The sequence below is a fragment of the Camponotus vicinus genome, unplaced genomic scaffold (genome assembly GCF_025532165.1).
Source record: "Camponotus vicinus isolate PSW18456_S1 unplaced genomic scaffold, iyCamVici1.0 SCAF_3, whole genome shotgun sequence".
NCBI lineage: Eukaryota > Metazoa > Arthropoda > Insecta > Hymenoptera > Formicidae > Camponotus > Camponotus vicinus.
The window spans coordinates 3,019,437-3,046,612 of NW_028141967.1; the positions used below are offsets into that span (position 1 = coordinate 3,019,437).

General features: G+C 43.1%; 1 protein-coding gene across 2 annotated transcripts in view; it reads left to right on the forward strand.

The window, feature by feature from the left end:
- LOC145969388 (uncharacterized) overlaps positions 1 to 27,176 on the forward strand; it is a 133,313-nt gene that overhangs the window by 48,525 nt on the left and 57,612 nt on the right. The window contains exons 7-8 of one of the 2 annotated variants that reach the window (XR_014438089.1): positions 340 to 1,039; positions 2,214 to 2,333. Coding sequence is in view for 1 of the 2 variants with exons in the window: in XM_083095491.1 (XP_082951617.1) it covers positions 340 to 1,011 (672 nt within the window). In the remaining variant the exon portion in view is untranslated. The other variant, XM_083095491.1, reaches the window with a different exon arrangement.

Sequence of the window (27,176 nt, forward strand, 5' to 3'; positions counted from 1 at the left end):
GATTTTACAAAAACGCGCTCTTCAGCAATTTAAAAATTACATAACGCTTACGCGTATATTTTTCTTTTAAAAAAGAATATTTATGATAGTTAGATAATTAAAAATAGCAATTAAAAATACTCATTTGGCACATTTTTTATAATCTTATTAACAACTTATACAAAAAGAGACACGCATAATTTTGTAGACACTTTAAAAATACTAGAGACTGCATTGTTACTTTCATATCTGCGTCGACATAAACTAATGGATAGGTGGAATGACGTTTTGCTATGGGAATAAAACAGCCAAGAGTTCCACAGCTCCAATATTAATCAATCTTTCCATTCTTAACTTCAGGGCATAACAGTGGACCTGTCGACACTGCGGGCCGAGTGGGAATCCCGTAGCGAAGCGGCATCGGGTCGCGGCACCGCGAGCGGTCCCCTGGGCAGCTCGTTCGGTCAGCTGGGCCTGAACAACGAGAGCAGCATCTCCGCGTCCGGTAACGACGCCAACGAGGAGATCGACGTCGTCGGCGGACTGGATTCCTGCAGCGAGAGCGGAAGCGAGCGGGTCGACTCGGCGGCCGACGGTTCCGTGGACGGCGAGTGCTACCCGACGCTCAACAGCAGCGCGAACGAGTCCGGCGAGCCGCGGAAGAACCCGCAGAACCCGCCGATGGAGCACTTGAACCACCAACCCGGTATCCATCATTGGGGCCTGAGCCTGCTGGAGCGACGACGCGAGCTGGTGGGTGTCGTCGGGACGGGCCGTCAGCAGTCGGTCGGCACCGGCGCCAGGAATAATCTCATCAGGCAGGCCGCCAGCGAGGAGGAGGTCCAGAGCGGCAGCATTGATCTCTCGGTGAAGGGCAGGGAGGAGAGAAAGAGGCTGAATCCGTTCTCCATCGACAGCCTGTTGGGGAACAACAACCGGACTTCGAGCGCGGCGTCGGAGCGCAGGCCGATGACGCCGACGTCGCCGACATCGCCCGTCTCGTCGGCCTGCACGTCGCCCTCCACGACGTAGTGAACAGGCGTGGGTGAGACGCCGAGAGGTGAGCCGGATTAAAGTCGATGAGAGGGTGGCACAGTGTAATTAGCCGGGGTTCCTCCTCTGTGCGGGAATTATCGGTGACGGTGAAGTGCGTTTCATCGGATGTATCATTGCGTGGGCCGAGGAAGGGCCTGGCGAAAAGCGAGACTTGTTCTTGTTCCGTCGAGATCATCGCGCGAGAGGACCAATCGTGATAAGGGTTGAAGCGGGCAAGCAATATTCCCGTTCACGTTTCTATCAGGATGTTTTCGCTTCGAACGAAATCGATTCTTTCATCGTGCATATTCTCGCGTATAAGACATTCTCACGTTCCTCGTCGTGAGTGCGTCTAGATTCTCGGCATCCCGAATCCGGAGGAAGCTGAAGAGAGAATGAGAAAGATCTATGGATAGAACGCGAATTTTTGTAGAGAGCGAAAATCAAGTCGCGATTTCTTTGACTAGAGGGATTCGAGGATCTAAAGATCGCATCTCATCGGCGTGGATCGGCAAGACTTATATCACTTTGACATATCGAATGCATGCGTGACCGTCGTAGATCGAGTGCGTTTGATTTCGTCCATTGTTTCCTTTAAAAAAAAAAGAATGAAAAATGTGCAATAAACGCAGACGAACCCGTCGGCTAAGCGGGTTGTCTGTCTTTGAGGTAAGAAAGAGAAAGTGAGAGAGAGAGGAATAGAGTGTGAGTGTATTTAATGTAAATAGCGGGAGGTGTCTGTTTTATTTAATTTGAGTAGTCGATACCCCAGTGTTCGTCGATCACGGATATTATTTAAAGCAATAGGACAGGGGTTCTCAACTCTTTACACTTGTGATTATATCGGTACGTGCGATTTTAATTTCTCTATAGCGGAAATAAAGACTAGATAAATTTTTCCAGTGAATAATTTATTTGAAGTAATCTGCGATATATAAATCAATTGGAGATACACGCAGGAATAAAAGTTTGAGGACCTCTGCGGTAAAAATTTGCCTGGCGTTGTATATAGATTTAAAAGATCCTAGAGGCGAGCGCGGTACAAAGATTTTTCTCCCGCGACCCCCGTAAGACAAAGTCGTCCCACGAGCTCAGTTTATAGTTAGGGGGTGATAAGAGTTGCCATACGATGATCCGGGATATGCGAAAAACCAGTACCTATCATATATCCATTAAAAATATATTAATTTATTCTCCAGACCACGCGCCGGCGTTTTCAGTCATTGCGTCCCTCCGCCAAGTCTTCCCATCCCTCTTTCCCTCTCTATCGTGCGTCTGGAATAAAGCGACACGACAGGATCACGACTCAGAAGAGCCAAGTAAGTGGAAAATTAAATTAAATTAAATTAAGAAAAAAAAATGATCCGTAAAGATTGTTTTCTTTTGCGAAAGACAATTTGTCGCCTGTATCGTTTAATTAATTAATCATTAATCAAGTTTAATTAATTAATAATTAATCAAGTGCAGAGATATCTTTAAAAGCGTCGGGAAAAAAATCCTGCAATTTATTTTCCACGCTCATAGATCAATTCCGAATTTACTTAAAAGAGAGTACGACCCCACGTTTGCAACGCGGACGCGATGTTTATGTAAATCCGCGCGAGAGCGCGATTTATGCTCGAGTACGGGACGCTCTCGCTGAAAGTCGAGAGCTTTTGTTCGTTTAAACATCGCAATGTGGAGGGAAGGGAGAGAATAATAACGATGTATGCGACAATGTGGCCGCTGTCGGCGTCGCGTGGCGAACAATGAGCCGCGCATAAATCATAGACGCGATGTAACATCGCTTCCGCTGTTATATTGCAGTTGCCCGACGCTATTTGTATTCGGCGCCGTTAAAAATATCGTGGCCGCCGATTTCGAAATCCCTTCGAGCCAATCTCCCATTTTTTTTTTCAGAATTTTTCAGTCTACTTGAATTTCGAATCGCGCAGAGAGAGCCTCATTACACGAATGTAACTGAAAGATATACGATGGTAAAATTTACCTCGCCATCAAAACCATTCATTAGACAGGTTTACACATATTTGATATGTATTTTATACTAGGTGTGTATATTCGATTTCTAATATTTTACATTATTTTATTTTCTAATATTTTACATTATTTGCTAAAATTATGAATAAAATTCTGTTTCGAGCTGTATCGCGAATTTCAAGATAAATGCATTTATATTTAAAAGATAATTGACAGGAGATGTTTTTTTATAAACATACTTTTATTTATGATTTTTTTTATTTTTCAAGAAACAAAGAAAACTCTTCCGCGAATTAAAAATTCAATCTTTATTGTAGAATATTATCATCTAAATCATTATCATTGAAAACGAGCTTAAAGGATAAAATACGATAGACTCGCAGAAACTCGCTAGAAGAGAAAGCTTCGAAATGGCATTGGCACTTTGGCGAGTAGAAATTGGCGAACGTCGTAAGATGGGGCGAAGGGGAGGCTGGAGGATTGGGGGGAGGAGAGGGAGAGGTAATTCGCGTCGCGCGAAGACAATAAAGCGCGCGTCGCCGCTCGCGATTTATGTTACGAGCATTTACGCGCCTCCACAAAGGGCCATTGTGCGATCGCGACGTGGCGCGGTTAATATTATTAGCCGTCCACGAGGAGCCCGTGCTTAAACGGCTGATGCTTTCTGCTCTCTCGCCTGAGGACTCTATTACCGGCCCTCTCGCGCGGCGCAGAGGCCTCTTCTTCCTTCCTTCATCCATTGTCGTCGCGCGCGAAAAATCCCCCTTTGGTCCAGCCAAGTTCGAGGCAGCTTCTAATTATACGTGATAACGTCTTGGCGTATTTGAAGGAGAGAAAAATGAAGTCAATTATGAGACTGAATCACAAAGGGAATTTAATTAAATTTTAATTAAATTTTTACATTTTTAATAATAAAAGTGTCATGTAAAATTGTAGAATTTCTGAACATCTGACATATGATGAACGATTGTATAATCATGATCGATTGAATTCCTAAATAACTATTTTTTGCTAATCGAAACAAGTCGAGTAGATAAAAGCAATCGCGATATAAATTGAGACATTGAGATTGGAGAAGCAGGCGTCACTTGGCGCTCGGAAATCACGCGAAAATGATTCGTTAACGCTCCCGTGCGATGATGCCCGGGCAGGACATGGGTGTAAATTATCTTGGGATCGCGATTAGAGGGTCGACCAGCCACCTGCCGGATTCACGCGCACGGAGAATGCCAGGTATTAATAATCCGACGATTTACGAGATCCCCGATCAGCCGTTCTCCTTCATTAGGAGGACGCTTTTATTGTCGATCGGATGTAATGTGTACCGCTGCCCGACTAATCATAACGCGAGGAAAAGATAAAAAGCATAGCGGAATATCTTATTTATTGACTTTAATGTAATTCAGCCTTGTCGGGAATTTATTACACTTTATCAAAGTTTTTTGACGAATTGCTAAATTCTAGTCTTCTTTCAAGCCCTCGCAATTCTTGGAAACGCGAAAATTATTGAGATTCTCTTCGTTGATAATGTTTTACAATTTAATCTTTACGAGGGATTATTCCCAGTTATTTGGGAGATTAAAATGCAACTTTGATAGATAAATTAATACAACATGAAGATTATGCATAAAAGGAAATAAATTTTATGATAGATCGTAATAGATTGTTTTTTCAAATTGAATGAAAAGCGAATTGAAATAAATAAATATAAAATTTAAATTGTTTAAAAGAAATCAAATTCAATTATTTTCAAATTTATCTAATATATACTTTTATAAAGATTTTTCACAGAAAGATTTAATTAAAATGAGCAGATCGACTGTGTAAAATAAATATTTATGAAAAATATATTATGAATTTGCTAATAAGAAGGAGAAAGAAAAATAAAAGGAAAGAATATTAGATTTGATCTTTTCAAATTCTCTGGATAAATTTCAATTATTATCGAACCTTATCGAAATAATCAAAGAAATTAAGAATCATTTTGAATACGAATCACGATCCATCTTTATTCGAATCGCGGCAACTTTGTAGAGATTCCGCGTCGCGATCAGGTCGAAAATAGAGAGATCTCTATTTATCTCGCTCTGAATTCGCGGAAAGGACTCGCGAGACTGTACGATTGTGTATAGCTCCTTTCGCCGAGGTGTAACTCTCGATCGAGTTCTCGATCCAATAGATCAGGCGGCAGATTCCTCGCCGGTTATTACAAGGGGTCGGAGGTTGATCGCTCGCATAAACCATTTAGCTCCGATCACCTATCGATACCGATATTTCCCAGAGGTATCGGCTATCTTCCCGCTCGATCTTGGTCCGACAAGGCCCTCTCTCCTTGTCTAGATGAGCCTTACCCACTCCGCACCAGATTAAATATCTGAGTCTGGTCTCTCCTCTCGCCTCCTCTCTCTAGCTTCCTCCGCTAGCTCCTCTCTCGCTCCCCCCCATGTCTACCCCCCCCATGTATTCGAGCATTCACGATAAACCAGCTCGATAATTTCCTGTAAATTAATATTTCGCGCCTGTGCGCCATATTTTAACCTGGACCAAAAGGAAGAAGCGTCCAAGATAGCGCGACTTTTATACTCGCTGGGAATTTAAGATCCAAGATAGGATCGTACGTGGTTTAACAAAGTACAACTTGAAAGTTATTTTAATTGCATTTTTTACAATATTCAAACTAATTGCGGAAAATTAACAAAGTTCCCTAATATCCGCAAGCTCGAGAGGGCAATCTTCATTAGAAGAATCCACGCGTGCGAGGCATTTCAATTAATGAAACTTGATTTATATATTTTAGAGAAGCGTGTCTGCGTCTAAAGGAGCAAGTGTAATTTTGAAATTGTTTTCTGCGACGTAGAAGCCCTCGAATTGAGACAGCTCGACTCGCCGGGCTCGCGGCCAGCTCGTCCCATAAAATACCGGGGACTTGGCCCGGCGATTGCCATTATGCATGTACATAAATCGGTGCGCGGAGCGAGTACGTAGCTCGTCGTGTACGGGAATACGGCTCTCTACCTACGTATTAAGTCGTTTCTCGGCTTTCGCCGTGTACGAGGGACGCTGCTCTCTCATTTCCACGAAACGACATGCGACGACGAGCCCGCGAAAAATCGACCGAGGGGAGCGTTTCGTCAAACCGGATGCGGAAATTTCAGCGGATCCGCGAAAAAATCCCTCGTAATATCTCTCTCCCTCTCGAGATTTCTGAATATTAATCGAGCACCCCGAGTTTGACGACTTTGACGTCTATTACGTCGGACAAGCGTGATTAATTCTCGGGCATCGATCGATCGCGGGGTGTATATGTGTGTCCAGTCTTTTTTTTAAATCTTTTTCTCTCTCTTTTTTTTGCCAGTCTTCGGTAAGCGACGAGCGCAATCCCGCCGGATATTGAAAAGCATCCATCTACGGCGGAACCGGAGGCGGATCGGCAGACTTGGCAGGAGATCGAAGATGCGAGATAAGGAATTAATAGCCGCTTTTGGCAACGGGCCCGGTCTAACTGGCGGGAACAAATTTTATTACCAAATTTTCCTCCGCCTGTACGCGCCAAGATGGTAGATACCGTTGCCAGCCGTGAAGCTGAGGCTGTTCGCGGGGGAGGGGAACCCCGAGAGCCTGTGTATGTGTACATATTCTCTCGTTCGTGGGATCGAGATATCGCGCTCTGCCTCACGGGCGGTCGCCACGCTTGTTGGATTCACTTTTCTGCCAAAATCGATTCCCGATCGATCCGAGCCCGAGGGCCGGATTTCAAGAACCTCCGCGAAGTCGCCGCGAATTTGGATCACGGATGGATGCACCTTTCGAGATGCATGTTTCGACGAATCTGACTTTTTTTTTTTTTCGCTTCTCGTCTCGTCGATATTGATCCAGAATTTAAAAGCGAGAGATATCGATGTTTTAAAATACGTTGTATTTTTATATAATTTTTTCCCTCTCTCTTTCTTCCCTTATATATTGGCTAATTCGTGTACAATTTATTTAGTGGAATTATCTCTCGGATATTAACGCTGTGCGATCGATCTGCCTTGCTTTAATTAAGCTTCTCTATGCAATATTTTTATAATATAAAAAAGGATGAAACTCGAGAATAATTTACAAAATAAAATTGATATCTCTCTCTCATAATCATTTCCAATCAATTTGTTTAATCTTCATTCATACATCAGCATTTCATCTCTTGAAATACCTCTAAATCTCTCATAAAGATCTCTCATAAAATTATATAATTATAATATAATTATAATAAAATAATTATATTCTTAAATGGATGGGTGAAATTTGCATGGTTTCTCAACATTATTAGGATTAGAAATTTATGCATAAACCAAAGACAAAGAGACGCGGACGAGTATTTTCAAAGTTTCTGTACTTGTTCCATTATAAAATGTTTTCCTTGTCGGCTAATTCATACAATTTCTACGAAGCGTCACGCTGGAAGGCGCAATCATCCCGTAGGATCGGTAATTTCGCCCGACACCTGCTAATGCACGAATGTGTCAGCAGCGACGAGCGGTCAAAGAATGAAATTGAGTATTATGCTAATGCGAATGGTTGTGCGAGGCACTCTCCTCGCAATGTTGCATGCGATATAGGGACGCGCGTCATGCCGGAGCGCTAAATCTCTTTCCGTTATTACGAGAAAAAACCGGTCCGCGCGAAAGGATGCCGCGCGCGCGAAAATATCGCCATTTGCGGGGAATGTCCTCGAAATAGCGGCCGGATTATCCGCCGGCGCTATTTTAGCACCTGCCAACGCGGCTTTTCTGCACATTGATATGCGAGGCAACACCAACTTTAGGCAACATTGAACGAATTCTTTCAATTTCTGCTCGCTCTTTATGCTTGCCACATTTCTTTCCTGGAAGGATCCTTAATGAAGGGTCTACGCGCTCGAGAAGAAGTCGTGGAAAAGACGTATTCTTGGAAAAATCTGAAGCTGTAACGATTTGCTTGTTTTGCAAATTTGCTTGTTTCAATTAATAAGTTATTTATCACCAAGTACGCGTTGGCGTATAAGATGACGTAATGTAATTAATGGCCTGTTTGAGCATTTGATTGACTGGTTAAAATTGGATCTGTTCAATGCGAGAAGCGTTGTAGAAAGCAATCTTTATTGGATGAAAAAAGCAATCTTTGTTGGAAGAAAAATCGATTTCACGTGCTTGGTTTACTATAGAATTTTGAATAAAAAATTTGGTAAATTAAGATATCAAAACGCTTCGTTGTAGAATGTAATTTTTTGGGGGGAAAAAATTATTTATTCTTGCATTCTTGAATTTTTCCAAGTTTTTCGATGAACGTTAACGTCGATAAAAATAGCCCAAATGTTTTTACCGTCTCTCTCTCTCTCTCTCTCTCTCTCTCTCTCTTGACGCAACAATCGACTCTCTTCGCAGCAATATCGCGATAAGTATCTCGGAGCGACTCCGCGAAACACGAGGAACGATATCCGCGTAGTGGTGGTGCTTTGATGGCGGCCAGCCAGAAGTAAATCTAAGGTTTACGAGGCAGTACCGCCTCTTACTAGCACCTCCTCGAGCACTGCACCCCGGAGTTTCACGGGGCACCGCGAGAGCGCGAGCCCCTCATAATTCTCATAATAAATCGCCTCCAACAACTGACGCCCGCTCTACATACAAAGGGATCACCGACCAAAAGGAAGAGCGAAGGGTTAGAAAGGGAGAGGAGAGGTGGGGGAAGATGGAGAGAGGGAGAGGAACGGGGGAAAGGGTTCGCCAACAACGGGGTCGACCCAGATCGCGGGACCGCCGTTGTTGCGAAAGGCGTTGCTGTTGCATCTCGAGCAAGCCGGCCGAATCTTTACGAGGATTATTCATCGAGAGAGATGCTTAGACCTCTCTTTGATTCGTCGACCTTGAATGAATCCATCTACCTTCGCCATCTCGTATTCGGAGCGTCGAGGGCGATTCTCTCTTGGGCTCCCTTTGAGGCACCCTCCCTCACTTTTCCGGGCTGCATCAGATTTTTTCAGTGTGAATCGAGTCGCGATTACTCTCTCGCTCGTTAAAGAACGGAGGTATAATCCTGCGAGCGTCTTCAGCATCGCCGGGACCGCGCGACTTGGAATATTCTCCGGCGTTAGTTACATTGTAACCGCTTACAGGGTATCCGCTTCTTCGTGTCCCGCGACCCGACGTTGCATGGCGTGCACCAGGGGCCCCGGAGCGCGTGGTCACACACAGGTCCGTCCGATAATATAGTTATTACCAACAGGGGGCCCCGCGGCCGCAAGAAAGCGACGAACCCCGCATTAAAAACCAATTTTTAGCCCCGAAAAAACCTCCGCTCTCCGTCGTAATAACAGGCCTGATAATCTATAGTAGGTTTTCTATCCCGAGCCTTGGGGACCGACCTGCCAGGGCCCCGTCCCCCCTTCCCCCATCCCCCAATCTCCCTTATCCTCCGCTCCGCGTTTCTCCTAACCCGGTCGGGATAATCGAGCAATTTGATGCCTCCCCCCTCCGTCTCCCCCCCCCCCCGCCTCGTTTCCACTACGATGACTTTTTTCAATTAAAATGGCCCACGATGTAACCGACAGCTGTCGAACGGAGTCTACGACGTAATCATCTCGGGTCTTCGATTTATCAATCGGTTGGCGGAGACGCGCGCGTCTCGTTTCCAATTCGGTTTTTTCAAGCAGAACAAATATTACTCGTAGAAATTAAACGGGACATATCTTAGGATTATTATTGTTGATACGTAATAGCTAATAATTAATTTACTCAATATTTTGATTAAAAGGGCGTTTAATAATGCTCGTGATGGAAATCATAAATGTACGGCGTCATCAAAATAAAATGTCAAGATAAAAAATTTAGAAAATAATAATATATAACATTTTTAATACAAATATATTAATAATATATAACATTTTTAATACAAATATATTAATAATGTATAACATTTTTAATACAAATATAATAATAATGTATAACATTTTTAATACAAATATATTAATAATGTATAACATTTTTAATACAAATATAATAATAATGTATAACATTTTTAATACAAATATATTAATAATGTATAACATTTTTAGTACAAATATATTAATAATGTATAACATTTTTAATACAAATATATTAATAATATATAACATTTTTAGTACAAATATATTAATAATATATAACATTTTTAATACAAATATATTAATAATATACAACATTTTTAATACAAATATATTAATAATATACAACATTTTTAATACAAATATGTTAATAATATACAACATTTTTAATACAAATATATTAATAATATACAACATTTTTAATACAAATATATTAATAATATACAACATTTTTAATACAAATATATTAATAATATATAACATTTTTAATACAAATATATTAATAATATATAACATTTTTAATACAAATATATTTTTCTCTCAACTGTAACCACAGCTGAACGCATCAATATTACAAGTGCGAGGACTAGAAATTACCTTAAAATAATAACTATAACCCTCTAATCGGGGGGAACAAAATCAAAATAGCGTGTTTCGCAGGGAAGTCGATTCTAGGAGAAAATTCGCGTAATTATCCCACGCAAATATCCTATTTCTATTAGGCGTATCATAAGCATCTCGCCGAAATGAGCGGCCGATTACGCGCGTCGTGCATCGTCAAAAGCTGTTCCGCCACTTTATTATGGGCTTGAGCCGCACAAACTCGACTCCTCCCGGTCTCCGACTTGTACGAAACATGGAAATTGTAGCCGTTTTAACATTTTTTTAACGATACACATAACAAGGGAAATCTCTCCTTATTACCCAGACGCACGAGATCGCCTGACAAGCAACATCCACGGAATGTCGCTTCCGGATTTTGATGAAATTCGAAAATGACGGGATACTTGATCGCGACAGAATTACGCCTGATTTAACCACATGGGGTAGAACGATCCCTCGAGCTACGGAAACCGGAAATCGTCGCTGCTCTACTCGATTCTAGCAACAATCGTCCGGTTACGTCAGTACCATTTACGGAGGAGGACTCGGAGCCCGAGTCCTCGGTAAATTTCTATTAACGGCGCGGCGTTCGAAACAATCGGCCATTAAATTGAACGATCCCGCGGTAGATAATAACTGGTAATAATCGGCCGGAGCCACCGGTTAGTTTCGACGCTGCTGGGACCCTCTGCCTCGCCTCGGCAAAGCCGAAACAAGCCGAGCATCGGTAATGAGAGGCCAATTAGAACACCCCGCCGATGGAATTACCCCCGGACGCTCCGAAATTCAAACTGGCTGCCGTGAGCGTTCCTCGTAATGGCCGCGAGGCACGCGAGAGAGCGAGAGATCGCGTGAGAGTGCGTCCAAGTGCGATGCCCGAATACCGAAGGATCCAAACGGTCTTCCATTTCTGTCCTCGCACGAAAAGTCCGTTCCATCTGTCGAAATTACCGCCTCGTTAGTCATTCAATGACGATTCCTCGCGAACAATGTTGAGAATAGAGACATTCCCAAGGAATCTTGTCGAGCGTGTTGAAAGAGACGCGGTAAAAAGAGATTGCATCGAGAAGTAAAATAATCTTCCGATTGAAAGATCGCAATTATATATAATTGATGACCTGGACTATTCCAGAGATGAATGACTGGTTGAATAAGTTTGTAAGAGACTCGGGAAATAACATATTCGCTAAAATAGGATCACCGAATCGGGAGGAGACATCTTATTGCGATACAACCTGCTAGAAAAAGTCACCATTTAGAGGCCAGCTTCATGACACGACGAGGAAGAGGGAGGAAAAAAAAGAAAGGAGACAGGGAGGAGCCACTCGTTACTCGTCGCGCTCAATTTGCAGTCGCGTATAATTAACCGGAGTATGAAAAACGGTCCGCCACGTGCTACCACGTCGCTCTTTCTCTCCCTCGCTCCAAGATTTATAGTTATTAATTTTATAATAGACTCATCAAGCGAGGAGGAGCCGCGCGCGTCCGGCAGCTTAAGCGAGCGCGTTTAACCGAAAATGAAGCAAAACGACGCGGTCGCTGAACCGCCGAACCTGAACAATCTACATTTTTAATTAGCGAAATAACTCACGCGAGTCCAACGAAAACGCGCGATTAATCGCAATTAACCAAATTGATTTCCCTGCCGGCGAGGACGCTGCCGAATCCTGGCGATCGCCAACTTCGCCCCCTCGTTCTCCCCATTCAAGGGTTAGCCAAGATTTCATTACTTCATTAATCACGCGGACGTTCACGTCGCGTCCATTTGTTTTTAGCGAAATTAATCAGCCCGCGAAACTTATGCATACTCAAATCGATTCACTTCGCGAGAGCGCCTCGTATCTTATCTGTCACACGTGGGTTAACGCGATCGATCATGCGATCGTAGTCGTGAATATTGATCGGCCGTCTGTACAATTAATTTCGTAAAGAGCCCGAACCGGCCAATCAGTGCGAGGGAATTAATTTCGGCCAACATCTCGGTGCGTTATAATTTTTATTACGCTCGAAGAATATTGTAGGATTGTCGAGACTCGGTTGCCAGACGTAAAATAAAAATAAAATAAAAATTTGAGTATCGCGCATAATTCATTGATATTCTTATAAATACGATATTTCAATCCTGAGATAAGTGCCCTCGATTGTACTCCACGATTTATGCCGTTCATTGTCCGAATACAGGATTAATAACGTCATTGTTATTCCGAGCGCTATGATTACGTTTTAATCAAATCGCGTTTGATTTTTTTTCACGAGCGTTTTTTTTACGATATCCGTTCTTTTCTGCTCGCGAAGAATTTCGGGGATCGGTCTTGGCGGGAGGGAGGAGATGGTATTGTATCCCTCTCGAATTCCAACGAGGCGTTGCCGAGTGCGTGCAAAAAAAAGAGGTGCTTTTGCAACATTTCGGTAGGTGATTTACGTTTTAATCTAGCGTTAACGACTCGGCGTAGACAGGCGAGACTAATGACGAGACCAAGACCAATCGCGTCTATGAAGCGCGGCGTACAAAGGATACTCCCCGAGGTCCATTACAGTTGACAAAGCGAATATTCCTCATCTATTATCGCCGGAAATTCAGTCCCGAGTCGAAGGTATGGCTACGCTAGAATAATATCGGTTTTTACTCCGGCTTCTTTTTGCTTTTCAATTACTCTTTTTTTTACCTTTTATAAACGTCGATCGAAGAATCCACACAATCTATACAATACGTACAAATTTCCTTACAAGTTTGTGGGTATCGGCTGATACTTTCATCTCTCGAGAGTCCCTCCGAGACTTTCTTTTCATCTTTCGATGCAAGGAGCGAGTTACATTTCCGGTTGAGCCGATCAGTGTTTCTCTTGTGTAAGCGCGAGATTAAAAATCAAAGATCGAGATGCATCGGGATGAATATAAGCGGCGTTATATTTACGAGGGTCTCTCTCTCTCTCTCACACTCTGCTTGTGCTACAATATTTTTCGCGAGGCCAACATAGCGATATCGTCCGTACGAATTCGCATTGACCGCGCTCGCAAAGAGATACGGCCGAGTGTATCGAAATGCGATCTCCGCGTTTAATTACGAATCCTTCTGGGAACGATCAGGAAGCATATCCCGATATATAGCATCGCCCTCCCCCTCCCAGTTTCGCGAGAGGCGAGAGCGGGCGCTTTCGGATGCGAGCGCGAGAGCATTAAATCCACGAGTCTGGTTATGCAACTGTTTTGAGCGGCGCGCTCGGAGAAAGAGTTTATCGTCTCCTCGCACGAGATATCGTTTCTCAGGAACGCTTAAGGGGATGCCGGAGTTCTGTTTTACCGATAAAATATTATATTTTATTTTTGTCCGAAATCTTTTTGTTAGTTGCACAAAATAATAAATGCTCCTCCACGATTAAAGTACATACAGAAACAAAGCGGGGACCTCCTGATTTTATACTAAAATTTTAAAAAAATTTGAAAATCGTAAAAAGGTCATAACAATATTTGCTTAATATAAAAGTTTTGCAGTTTGTATGCACAAAATAAGATAGGTTCCCGCTAGAGATTATATGAAGGAATATAAATGAACTTTTAGAAATGAGTTTAGAAGCCTAATGAAAAAGATTTCGGTTTATTTACCGAAATCTTTTTCATTAGGCTTCTAAACTCATTTCTAAAAGTTCATTTATATTCCTTCATATAATCTCTAGCGGGAATCTATCTTATTTTGTACATACAAAGCAAATATTGTTACGATTTGACCCCAGAAGTCGATAAAAAACTGTAATTTTTCAACTTTTTCTTAATTTTTAACATAAAATCAGGAGGTTCCCGCTTTATTTCTGTATGTATTTTAATCGTGGAGAAGCATTTATTATTCTATGCAATTAATAAAATGATTTCGGACAAAAATGAAATATGACATTTTATCGGTAAAACAGGACTCCGGCATCCCCTTAATTTAAGGATTCACTTGATCGAACGCTTGCATCGGCGACGTTCAAGTCTACCCGTGTCGTAGTGATATTTTCACCCTGATCCAAAGTTACTACGACAATTAAAATATGTGTCGTACGTTGACACGAGAACAGCTGATCGGTACCGTCAGTGCTGGACGTTCCGCGCGTATCTATTTTTTGCGACACGTTGTCTGTTTCGAGAGGTACTCCCGGTAGAGAATCTTGAGAGATCCATCGGATGGAATATTATGACGCTCTTCAAAGGACGGTAGCTACCACCGCGCGCTTTAATCTCGCGTTAACGACTTCATGTAACCGGCCGCGAGACTAATGATAAGGGCGAGTCTCGAGTCGTATCTATCAAACAAACAATAAAGAGAATAGAGGGAGAGGGAGAGAGGGGGGGGGGAGGTGAAAGAAACGGAGTATCCTTGGCGTTCGCCATTTTTTCGATGGCCGTCCGGGAAAAGGTGTGAACTCCTTAAGCTGCCGAGGTGTCGGCTCGTCAGCAGTCAGGAAGGTGTTGGGCCGCGATCATTTATTATCTCGAGATTGAATTTCTCCTCGGCTCGGCCAGCGCCTCGGTTTAATTAAAATATCGTTATGGGTAGGCGGGGATTCCTGCCGCCGTCATCTCGCCTCGCCTCGCCTCGCCTCGCCTCGTCCGGTCTCTCGTCTCGTCTCTCAACCTCGTCCAAACCGACCTCGCCTCATCCAGCCTCTCGTTTCCTTCTCTTTTCGAAAGCGTTCGCGATGACCGACCGGGGGAATGCGGTCCGAGGGAAATATGCGCGGACGGTGCTTCCGTTGACCGTCTCTTGGATCACGAAGCACTTCGACGCACAATTATTCGTGTCGGCTTCAATTTATCAGCATTCTTCTGCTCCTCGTGCGTTTCCCGTCGATTTCTTCAGCCGAGATTGCATGTAATATTACGCAAGCGAATTCAATGATTAATGGTATTTTGAATGAAATTTCTTCCATTGGGAACGTGACGCGTGTCTTTAATCGTTTACTATTCGTTTATCATAAATGTCCAAGTGTGATCGATTCTTCTGTTTGTAAGATAATTTAAGGAAGGAGCGAAAAACAGGATTTTGAAAAACCTTACAAGTTATCGATATTAATTAATGCGATTTTCTTTTTTAAAGTATTAAAAAATTATTTCTTAAGGATCGATCGATCTTCTTTTAATAAACTCGGAGCAGGATCCAAGAGAGGATCGATGAGAGCCTCTCGACACGCAATCGCGCTTAGGTTTATTCAAAATTCAATTCGCATACGTCATTGGATAAGGATGATGGACCGTTTATCGATTTAGTAAACCTGTTAAGTTGGGAATGGATCGACCGAGCGCGATCGACTCGCTTCTCCTCAATTTCCTTAAAAGCGACCGGTTGACAGATTACACACAACTGCGAAAGAAGCAGCAGAGCGGATCGGCGGCTCGGCCGCGTTTATCCGGCTCGCGATCAAAAAGTGATCAATACGGGCCGATCCTGGCTGACCCGAGCGATAACGAGGTATTAACGATCGGAGCCGAACCAGTTCGAAGGGAAGGTGGTTGTTCACGGACGAGGCTCACGTTTAGCCGATCGGTCGAGGCCATCCCGTCCGATCTCCATCTCTCTCTCTCTCCCCCTGTCTTTTGTCTCTCTCACCCCTCTTCCCTTCTTCTCCCGCTCGCTCTCCGGCGAGCCTTTTGTCTCGGATCGTCTCGGGGTTTTCGATTATCGTCCGGTACCGGGCACCGTAACGATCGCCTAACTCAGTGGGCCCGCCCCCAACAAACGGCGACTCCACCTCCGAAAGACCTCGGGCCCCACTTTTTGCATTTAAATTAATTTGCGCCGATTAATTTTTAATTAAAGCCGAGCCCGGGCCCGGCCAGGCGCGAAACGCTCGCGTCAAACCGGCCGACCGATCGAATAATATTCTCTCGGGCCGCTTTCCGGAGAGCCTTACACGAAGCGGCCCGGCTGATTTCGCCGATGCTGCGATCGGACGTGCGCGAATTTATGATACGGGGAGATTGGGGTCCGGAGGGATCCCAGGGACGAGCCGCGAGAGATCTGCACGCGATTCGATTTGCGGTTTAGATAATTGAATCGGTTATTTTTCGGAGCAACATACGTGTAAAAATTAAGCGTGCGCGATCTAGTAGGCCTAAAGTCTACTTGATCCTTTGATCTCATCGCCAGATTTAATATCGCTTCGGATATTTATGCTAATTCTCCTTTTTCAATCGATATAGGATAATAATGATCGATTTATCATCGTGAATGAGAAGGTGAGGAACCTACATTTTCTGTGTTTTTCTTTGTTCAGGGAAAATTGCAGAACGGATTCTTGTCGCATGCAACAGGCCCATTATATACTTATTAAGAACGGAAACAAGATTTGAGCAACCTTTGCGCGACTGGCTAGAAGGCTGCGTGAATATTTCAATTCAAGCGAGAGACATTCGTCTTTTTATTCCATTCGAAAAGTATCCGATTTATCCGAGGGACGTGTGTGAGATTCTGAATTAATCTATCTAAATATCCGGAAAATAAATCATCCGGGCACTTCTCCCGCAAATTATTTAATACTTCATTTTCTCTCTTAATATTTCACCTTCTGTCCGAGAAATTAATTCGTTGTACACATTCATACGCACATGTATATAAGAAGATTAATTAATAATCGTGCTTTCGAAAAGACGATGATTCCACAGGCGCGATAACGATTTTCGATAATAAATCGCTAGAAGCCCGCGTGAAAATGTGCGATGCTGCGTCTCTTCCGTCCTCTCTTCCTCTCTCTTCCCTTTGTCTTACGTCCAATTTTCTCCTGCGAGGGTACTCGGGTTGATCCCCTGTTCGAAAGGCAGCGCGGCGTTCATAAAACGGCCGTAAAACACTAAACGGCTGTAAAACCTGCCCCAAAACGCGCGTCTGGCTCCGCACGTTGTTGTTGTTGTTGTTGTTGCTGCTGCTGTTGCTGCTGCTGCTGTTGTTATTGTGCAACGTGTTCCTTCGCAATCCGGTCGGATAGAGACACGCACCTCCGACATTAAATCACTCCGCAACCACGCCCTATCCTGTCTCCCTTTCCTGTCCTTTTACCTCTTCCCTTCGCGGATTCTTCAAGAGACGTTTTCTCGCACGAAATTCTGACGAACGATAAAATTGCCGATCATCGACAACGCAAACATGGATTTGTCCTCGGATCTTCTGCCATTTTTGCATAAGAATCGTTTTTGAAATCCTTATATAATCGATTAATTCAGATGAAGCGATTATTTTCTGATGAAGATGACTATTTTATCTTTTAGTAAAAGAATCGCATTTCTTTTTAAATTGCATTTATAAGCATCATTTTTGAAATCCTTACATGATCAATTAATTCAGATGAAGCGATTATTTTCTGATGAAGATGACTATTTTATCTTTTAGTAAAAAAATCGCATTTCTTTTTAAATTGCATTTATAAGCATCATTTTTGAAATCCTTACATGATCAATTAATTCAGGTGAAGCTATTATTTTCTGATGAAGATGACTATTTTATCTTTTAGTTAAAAAATCGCATTTATTTTTAAATTGCATTTATAAGCATCGTTTTTGAAATTCTTATATGATCAATTAATTCAGATGAAGTGACTATTTTCTGATGAAGATGACTATTTTATCTTTTAGTAAAAAAATCGCATTTATTTTTAAATTGCATTTATAAGCATCGTTTTTGAAATTCTTATATGATCAATTAATTCAGATGAAGTGACTATTTTCTGATGAAGATGACTATTTTATCTTTTAATAAAAAAATCGCATTTATTTTTAAATTGCATTTATAAGCATCATTTTTGAAATCCTTACATGATCAATTAATTCAGATGAAGCGACTATTTTGTGATGAAGATAACTATTTTATCTTCTAAAAAAAATCGTGTTTATTTTCGCGATCTTCGCTAGTCGGTCGCTTTCAACTCGCGGCGAGGAAGACAGGATGTATCGCGATATAATTTTATCGTGCAAGCCTATCAGCTTCGCGAGCCGATCTATCGTCGCTTGACAAATATAAACTCGGCTGATATTCAATCTTAAATTCCGCTGAAATTGGCTCAGTTCCTTTTAGACCCCGCTCATTTGGATCCTGATTAAATCCCCGCCTCTCACAGACGGTAATTACACGACGACTTCCGGCAGAATCCGCGAGGCTGCTCGCGCCGGCAATTTCCGGCCGATGATTCCACGACGCAAGGTTTATCGACGTGTTATCATCCTCGATCGATGAGCTACCGCCCGATAATCATTCGAAAGAAAGCACGACGTTTAAGATCCTCAAAGCTGAACACGATCGATTTTCTCCTTTTCCACCCTCGGTGTTTGTCCTGCGAATTGAAACACGAGTCAAGTTTAAATGACGGAGATAACTTTGCATACCTGAAATAGCGGAGCCAATTATAATTATGTACTTGGCGACGATGTAGTTATATAATTAGTGGATAATAGTAACATGTTGTGACTGGTGGCTGCGAATGCATAATAAAGGAGACTCGTGAAATTGGAGCGTGTTGTAGCTGCATAAATTCACAACGTTAAATGAATACCCGCTAAATTGATAAAGACAAGTTCAGTTTTTAATCCACGTCTCAGCAAGAAGATTCATGCTAATCGCGAGTGCTTATCTTTTCGATTGCACACGCGATGAATAATTTGAAGACGAGAAAAATCTTTCTTAGACAGATAGTTGGAGAATCCCAAGATCTTTCCAGATACGTAGATTCGCGAGTTTCCCTCTTGAATCTCGCGAATCTTCTTATCGATTTCGCCCAGGTAGATCTAGCCAGAGTCCAGCGAATATCGTTTGGCTGGGGACCCTTTTGACGGCTGGAATAACAGGTTTTTCCATAAGTCGAATGGGAGTCGGCCACCACTAAACAGTTATGTACCTTTCACGTGGGGCAACTCGACGTCGATTATTTTATGTCACGGACTTCCCTGGATATCGTGATCGATAGATCCTACGTAGCTGTAATAAGACGATTTATTAGCGCTAATCACGCGCGTTTCCTCTCGAGAACAAACCGTTATCCGCAAATTTATATCGTTATCGAATTTATCGAACTGATAACCGAGGCTCTGATCGCCATTTTTTAAATTCTCAAAAATTAATTATTCTCTTTCGCATGACGTTAATCGAGATTCCAGGATCAGGACGCTTATCAAGAGCTACGCGAGGAACCGCAGGGTTGAGGTCGTGTCAGTGACTCATCCGCTTTCCAGCGTGGGCGCGTCTCTCCTCCAGGTGCACGATTCCTCCCTTTTTCTCCCCCTCGGCGAGCGAGGATATCGGAGCGATGAAGACGTTGTAAAACGAATGTGCGCCCCGTGTCTCGGTTCTCACACCTCGGCGCGGCGCGCGGTCAAAGGCCCGCGGGGGGTAAGGCCGGTCGGACCGTGGGGCTAATTGATACGTAAGATTACGTTCCTCGGCCCCTGTCGTCGTCCCCTTCTCGCCCCGCCGCCCCCGCCGCCTCGTCGGGATGATTGGTTGTCAGACCAGGGACCGGTCACTAAATTCCTCGAGTTCGGCTCGTTTCTGAGATTTCGAGCCACGCCGGCAACGCGAACCTTTTAAATAACACCCTCCGGCGGCCGTCACATGGGAAACGCCGCGTCGCGATCGTTCCAAGAGTCGAGGACTCGCGAATTTGGGTTGGCGAGCCGGGTCGCGATATCCTCGATCGTGAATGATTAAACCATCCGCGCGGAAATGATCAAAGTAGCGCGAGCAAGCTACCATTTAATACCAGGTATCATGTAAATTCCCTGCTATTATAGTAGCGGAGAATTGCTTTCACGTATTTGCACCCCCCCCCTGGAAAGAGCGTAAATGCTTCAAGTTCCTTCAGTGAATTCTAACGATCGACGTTGGGATAATTGTTACTTCTCTTGTGCTTTTTAATTTAAAGTACGTCGATAGTTTGGAGAAGGAGCGATTGTTCGACGACACCTTTGAAAGCCAAGGTGTAATTGTTGGAGTAATATCGATCGACGTTGATTAGCCCCAATCGGTTCTATAGAAACGGGACCGGCCAACAAACTGGCCTCTTCTTTTTCTCTTTGTTTTCTCTCGCGCCTCGAATCGATGATGGCTCGATATCGGATGACGCGACTGGGTGAATTAGACCTCACGGACCTCCCGTGGTCAGCTCTTCCCGAGGAGTCTTAAGTAATACATTACGTGAGCAACACCTGGAACCGCGCGCGGACGACCGCACAAAGGCCGCCTCCCTCTCGGCCGAGATGATCGTGACTCGTTAACACCCTCCGACGCAACCACCGACGTTAACTTCACCCCCACAGAGATCGCCCGGCGAGATTAAGGACCCGTCGTTCCCCGTTCTTTTAATAGGTCCGGCGAAACTGATTCGCTCGGATTAAACGGCCGCGGCTTCTTATCGAAAAATTTATTCCTCCCGACGTTATATTGCTGTTCCCAACGAGATAAGCATTTATTATCTCCTAACTACTTTATAATTCTATTCATTATCCCTTTCATTATTGAAAAATATTCCATTTCACGTTGTAATAACAATAACACTATTCTAGAGACCCTCTAATAAGAGACTGGCCATCAAATAGAGTGAGCGCATATTGAAAGTATGTTTCGTCCATGTTTATGCAAAATCCTGCGAGAGAGATAGATATAATATAGGTAGGATCTATGCAGAGACTCTAGATTTCAGATCTGTCATATCTTTGTGAGGTTTAGTAACATGTAAAATTAATTTAAAAAATTTTTCTAAATAATATATGTCAAAATAATTTTTCATATTTACTATTTAAATAAAATAAAATTTATCATTATAATTTTATATCATTATAATTATTATTATTTATAATATTAATATTTTAATTTGAATAAAATTTATTATCATAATTTATATAATATTTCTTATATATTATCTATATATATATAATATTGATTATTTATTTATAATATATATAAATATATTATAAATAAATAATTATAATATTTATATTATAAATAAATAATTATAATATTTATTATTAATAAATATCATTTATATTCAAAATAGGATTATTAAAATTTGAATATGAGCGGGAGTTGCATAAAAATGCCGGACCAATCAAAAGTGGCCCCAGTCTCTTATTAGAAGGTCTCTACACTATTCTAATTAAAAAGTAACTTCATGTAATAACAAAACCCTTCTATTGATAAATTTGCAATTAAAGACAAAGGTATCTCTTAATAATTGCATGGATTTGAAATTTTCTCCAGAAATACTCAAGATTATTCAAGATGTAGATGCATGACAGATGACAAATTATGAGAATTGAAGGAGGAAAGGGAGGAGGGAATCAATCGGGTATCGAAAAATCACGCGACGAGACCTGTTGAGAGCGAATTCGAGCGGGGCACGTTCGCACCTTGGCTTGATTAGTGGCTCTTCGTGTTGGCAGGGCCGTAGAGGCTCCGGAGCTGGACGGGCCCTGCAAGCGACCCGTCCATTGCGCCGCTAGAAACGAGGGGAGGGAGAGTCAGAAGAGGGAACGACCTGTACGTGTGTACGTGTGTGCGTGTGTATGTGTACGTGTGTGCGACGGAGAGAGGGAGCGAAAAGTGTCGGGCAATACTTTTCAGGTCGTCCGTCGCGCGGCTTGACGTCTTAATGCACGTCGAGAATAATCTCACCGCCAATTTATTACACTCTTTCTCATTTCTTTTCCGGACCTTTTGCCCCGCGTCCGCGGCGCACCTACTGGACCCTTCCTTTTGTACCCTCTCCGACGAGAAGGAGAGAGAGAGAGAGAGAGAGAGAGGGGGCCCTTCGTCGTTCACACTCCTCGCTCATCTCGCTCTGCATCTCCCTTTCTCCGCTTGCGCGCGGCACCGCTCGCATCTAATAGAATACATAATTTAAATTTTTGAGTTATATGCGTGGAGAGAAGGCGAGAGAGAAGGAGAAAGGGAGAGGAAAAGAGAGAGAGAGACGTGTTTGGAGGGAAGGAGGAACGCGAGAGGACAGACGCGCCGCGCGATAAATTTATGAACTTTATGGGGATTTGGAGAGCTGTCGAGAGAGAGCGGGATTACGGTACGCCGATCTTGATCTGTGTCGCATGGATCCTCTTTGGCGGATCCGCTTTCCACGCGGTACATTCCGGATAAGCCCGCTGATAGCGATCATTTGCGTGGCAGGCGTAATTAAAGGATAAAAGAATCGGAATCGAATTTGGAAAATATTCCAATCTATAGAAAAATAATTAAATTTTTTTTGCACCTTCGGAATACTTGGTGATTTTTTAAAAAGAGAGCAATTTTTAAAGAGCTTTCGTTAAGTTAAAGCATTTAATATAAAAGAAGAATTATTTTATGTAAATATTTTTTTACGCGATGAATGATAATGTCTCTGTTTGTGAATTATAAAATCTCGAGGATGTCTTGTTCTAATTTCAGCGGGATTCAACAAAGTGTGAAGAAATCACTCGGGGACCCGGTGGTCCCCGATGACGAAAGGCTCGGTAAATCTTGCGCTCGTATAATAATTTAATAACGGACACGTACAGGTATGCGACGACCCGCGCCTTATTTAGGCGACGGTTAGGGTGCCTCTTATGTTCATAAATAATCGTCTTCGGATTAAGAAGATGCGGCACTCGTGGAATTTTTTGGCTCCGGAAATTCGGCCTCGCTTTGAGGACCTCGACTCGAGAATGGATTCTCCATAATGAAGCCGCATCCGCGCTCGAATAACCAGCTACCTTTTTAGCTCGGTCTTAGAGAATCCCCGGCTCTCTCTATCCACGCGCGTTATATAATTCCCGAGTGACTATATCGCCGGGAAAAATAATTAAATATTGGGCGAGTCGGACAAAAGCGAACCGTTACTCGTTTTTGTGTCAACGTTAGTTCGGCGCTCTCGAGGAATTCAATTTCAGAATAAGCAATAAACTACACTCTCTCTTTCTCTGTTAATTTTAAAAAAAGCCGTCAAATATTTCTCCATTATTCGAGGAGATGCGAGGTAAAAATAATTATCAAAATTCGATATTTCGAAAATTTCCCTACACCCAGAAACTTTCTCTCTGCGGGATAACGTGTATTTTACAAGTTTCCGATTAAAAAAAATAAATAATATTATTATCGACTTGAATACAATTCGAACGCGTCGTACAAAGCGACTCTTGGGCGTGATGTTTATTGTGACAATAATTTAATTTCGAGCCGCGCGGACTTCTGGCTTTGCTCGTAAATACGACGATTATCGTTTGCGCTTATTAAATCCATCCGGGGCCCGGTCCCCCTCCCTTTTCTCCCTCCGCGCCCATCGGGGCCCTCGTACCCATCTTCCCCCTTTGTGCCCTTACCGTAGCCCACTCGACGCGGCGGTTCTCCAATCAGCGGCGCGGACACGCTCGCGGTCCCCCTTTACCCCTTGGGCCTCGCCGATGCTAATTTCACGGGGCTCGCGAAGCCTATTGCCTCGGCAGCAACGTGGCAGCAACGTGGCAGCAACGCGGCTCGTTCCCCCCTCGCGGCGGCTTCACTGATGATGACGAGATGATCACTTAATTTGGCCAACAGCTGCCGCGCTCCTTCTTCCCCTTCTTCATCTCGTTCCCGCTCCTCCCCCTTCTTCCCCCGCTTCTCTTCTTCTTCTGCTTCTTCTTCTTCTTCTTCTTCTTCCTCTACCTCTTGTTGTTCGCTCATTCTTTTATCCGGCTCGTCTCGACCGAACCTGAAGGGACGGCTCTTGAAAGAGACACTCGTAGCGACGAAAAAATATCGCGGCGAGTTTGCTGCGGTGGTTAATCGCCGGCGATAATTAAACTCATTGCCGAGCAATTAGCCCGTGGAAAGGTGTACCGGAAGTGCCAGGCGGACCGTCGCCGCGTCTCCCTTTAGCTGATTCATGTCTCTACGCATCGATATTATTAATATCCGAGAATTTCATACTTTTCAAGTACCACTTGAATATCCGAACGTGTCGAGTATTTTTAGTAGGTATTCGGTTATTTCGGACGTTACCTTTTTAAAAAGACGGCGAAGAATCATTTAAAGTCGTCAAATTTTTCAGGATTTCCTCCTTTCGCTCCCCCCGCGAAATATTATTACATTTCACGATTTCTTCCCTCGAAATAACTTAAGGGCGCTCGTCTCCCCCTCTCTCTTTCTTTCTCGGAGGACGAGCGGTTATCGGCGACGGTGTCGCGATTTATATTCGCCGTCGTTCGCCGGTCGTTCGTCTCCTGCTGTAAGTTTCGCCAGTTTTTTTTCCGCGACGGTGGCGGTTACGGCGATACGTTTACCGGCGGAAACCTGGCGTTGAAACAATGAACCGACCAACCGGCGTGCTCCCTGCAAATCTCCAGACTTAGCGTCCCCATTGTCACCCCTCTGTCCCTCCCCCTCTCTTCCCCCCTCCCCGGCGGCCCTTTACCTCTCTCTCTCTCTCTCTCAGCCTCCCCCTCGCGCGGGGGTGCGAAGGGTGCCTCGCGGATTTAGACGGCCCCGTCGTCATGGCAACGTCGGATGGCGAACGCCGGCCTCTCGAACTCTTGTTCCGCGCGCACGAACCGGAACGCGCGTTTCCGCGGCCGCAAACGGCCGATACGAGCGATCGTTTCCGCGCCGCGCCAAATCCCCCGTAAAAAGTTTGCGCTCCGCGCTCCGCGCGTCGGTCATTGAATACAGATTAAAGTGCCAATCGCGGAACGCGATGGCTCCGATCTACGCCGGGAGGCGAATGAGAGACGGACGTCTCGCGTCGCCGAGGAAAGTCGGAGCGGTGAAAGCAAATCGGGGGATTAAGGACGGAATGAGAAGTTTTTTTTAGAGGCACTCTAGTGAAATTAATTAGACTCTGGTAGAGAGAATTTGAATCGCGCAAATGATGATTTGATTAAATGACACAACTTTTTTCAGAGTTCACGTATGTAAGGTTCTAATGATATGTGTCTTGATTAAATTCGATTAGATTTTTCAACTTTTATTTCTAGGAATTTTCAAATTTTTTATTTCTACTAATTTTTGAAACCGAGATAGTTTAGATTCTTTGCTTTCTGTATCCTTGAATTCTGCAATATTTTTCGATTCTCTTATTTTATTCTCTTATTTGATTAATTATAAATTTTACAACTTTTTTCAGCTCCAAAGTCCACATATATAAGGTTCTAATGATACATGTTACGTTTTTTGATCATGTAACTTTGATCATCGCATCTACTCTTACTTATTTTTTTTACAGTGTCTTGATTAAATTCGATTAGATTTTTCAACTTTTATTTCTAGAAATTTTCAAATTATCTACTTTCACTAATTTTTAAAACCGAGATAGTTTAGATTCTTTGCTTTCTGCATCCTTGAATTCTGCAATATTTTTCGATTCTCTTATTTGATTAATTATAAATTTTACAACTTTTTTCAGCTCCAAAGTCCACATATATAAGGTTCTAATGATACATGTTACGCTTTTTGATCATGTAACTTTGATCATCGCATCTACTTTTTCTTATTTTTTTACAGTGTCTTGATTAAATTTGATTAGATTTTTCAACTTTATTTCTAGGAATTTTCAAATTTTCTACTTTCACTAATTTTTAAAACCGAGATAGTTCTTTGCTTTCTGCATCCTTGAATTCTGCAATATTTTTCGATTCTCTTATTTTATTCTCTTATTTGATTAATTATAAATTTTAGAATTTTTTTTATTTACTTAGTATTCTTTCCTTGAACCAATTATTGTTTCTTGAATCTTTTTGTCTGAAAATATTGAAAATATTCTCTCTAATTCAAGTCGAAAAGTTGCGTCTGTCAAAAAAATAAGAATCCCTACCATTGAATTTTGTCATCGGTCTCCCGACACCCGACGTATTTCATCCAGCGACGCCGACGTCGTATATTTCAGCCAGCGGCTGCGCCTGGATTTATCGTTTTAATTTCTGACGGGATTGAAGCGGGAAGAAAGAATAAAGATATCGCGGATACCCGGGGGATCCTTTTCCGCGGAGAACACGAAACAAAGTGGAAGAGACGAGGTACACATTCATCACGAGTTATTAACCAAGGTAACAAAAGACGGATGAAAAAGAGACTGGATGATAGAATCAGCTGATCGTTACATTTGATTATAAACTTCTCCCGCTCATCATTTTCAATATAATTAGTATCGCTATCGAATTGTCATTTTCGGGGTAAATTATATCGCTAGAAACATTCTATGTGATTGTTAGTGCTCTTGCAATCTGCGGGCATTTTTGAGTCGAAGCGCGAGATGCGAATTCTTATCAAGGAATGGGAGAAGCGTATTACGTATTAAATTATGATCAGCCGGAGGCGTCCTGGAGATATCCCGATACAACGGACAAGGGATGGCGAGATACGGGATGACTCCGTCGCGAAATTAACCCTCGAGATCAGCGCTGCTTCCGAGGGATAATTTCATTTGGCAGCGAGCCGCCGGATTCTAGCTGCCGCCTGCGGGCTGTCTGGCCGCCATTTTCCCTCTCGCTCTCTCCACACACGCAGTTTTTCCTTTTATCTATTGCAAAATTTATCCTTGCTGCAATTTCCTGTCCTACTTTGGACAGAGCTGATGAAACGAAATGCAAATTCCGACGCGATTTGGACGATTGTTCGATTTCGGTGGAAGCTCCAGGATTCTTTTCGAAAAACAGGAGTTAAACTTTTCCCGGAAGAGCTTACGAGCGAGCTTTCGCGATCGTGATAAACTCCCAAAGCCGGACGGGACAGCGACGATGTTACGGG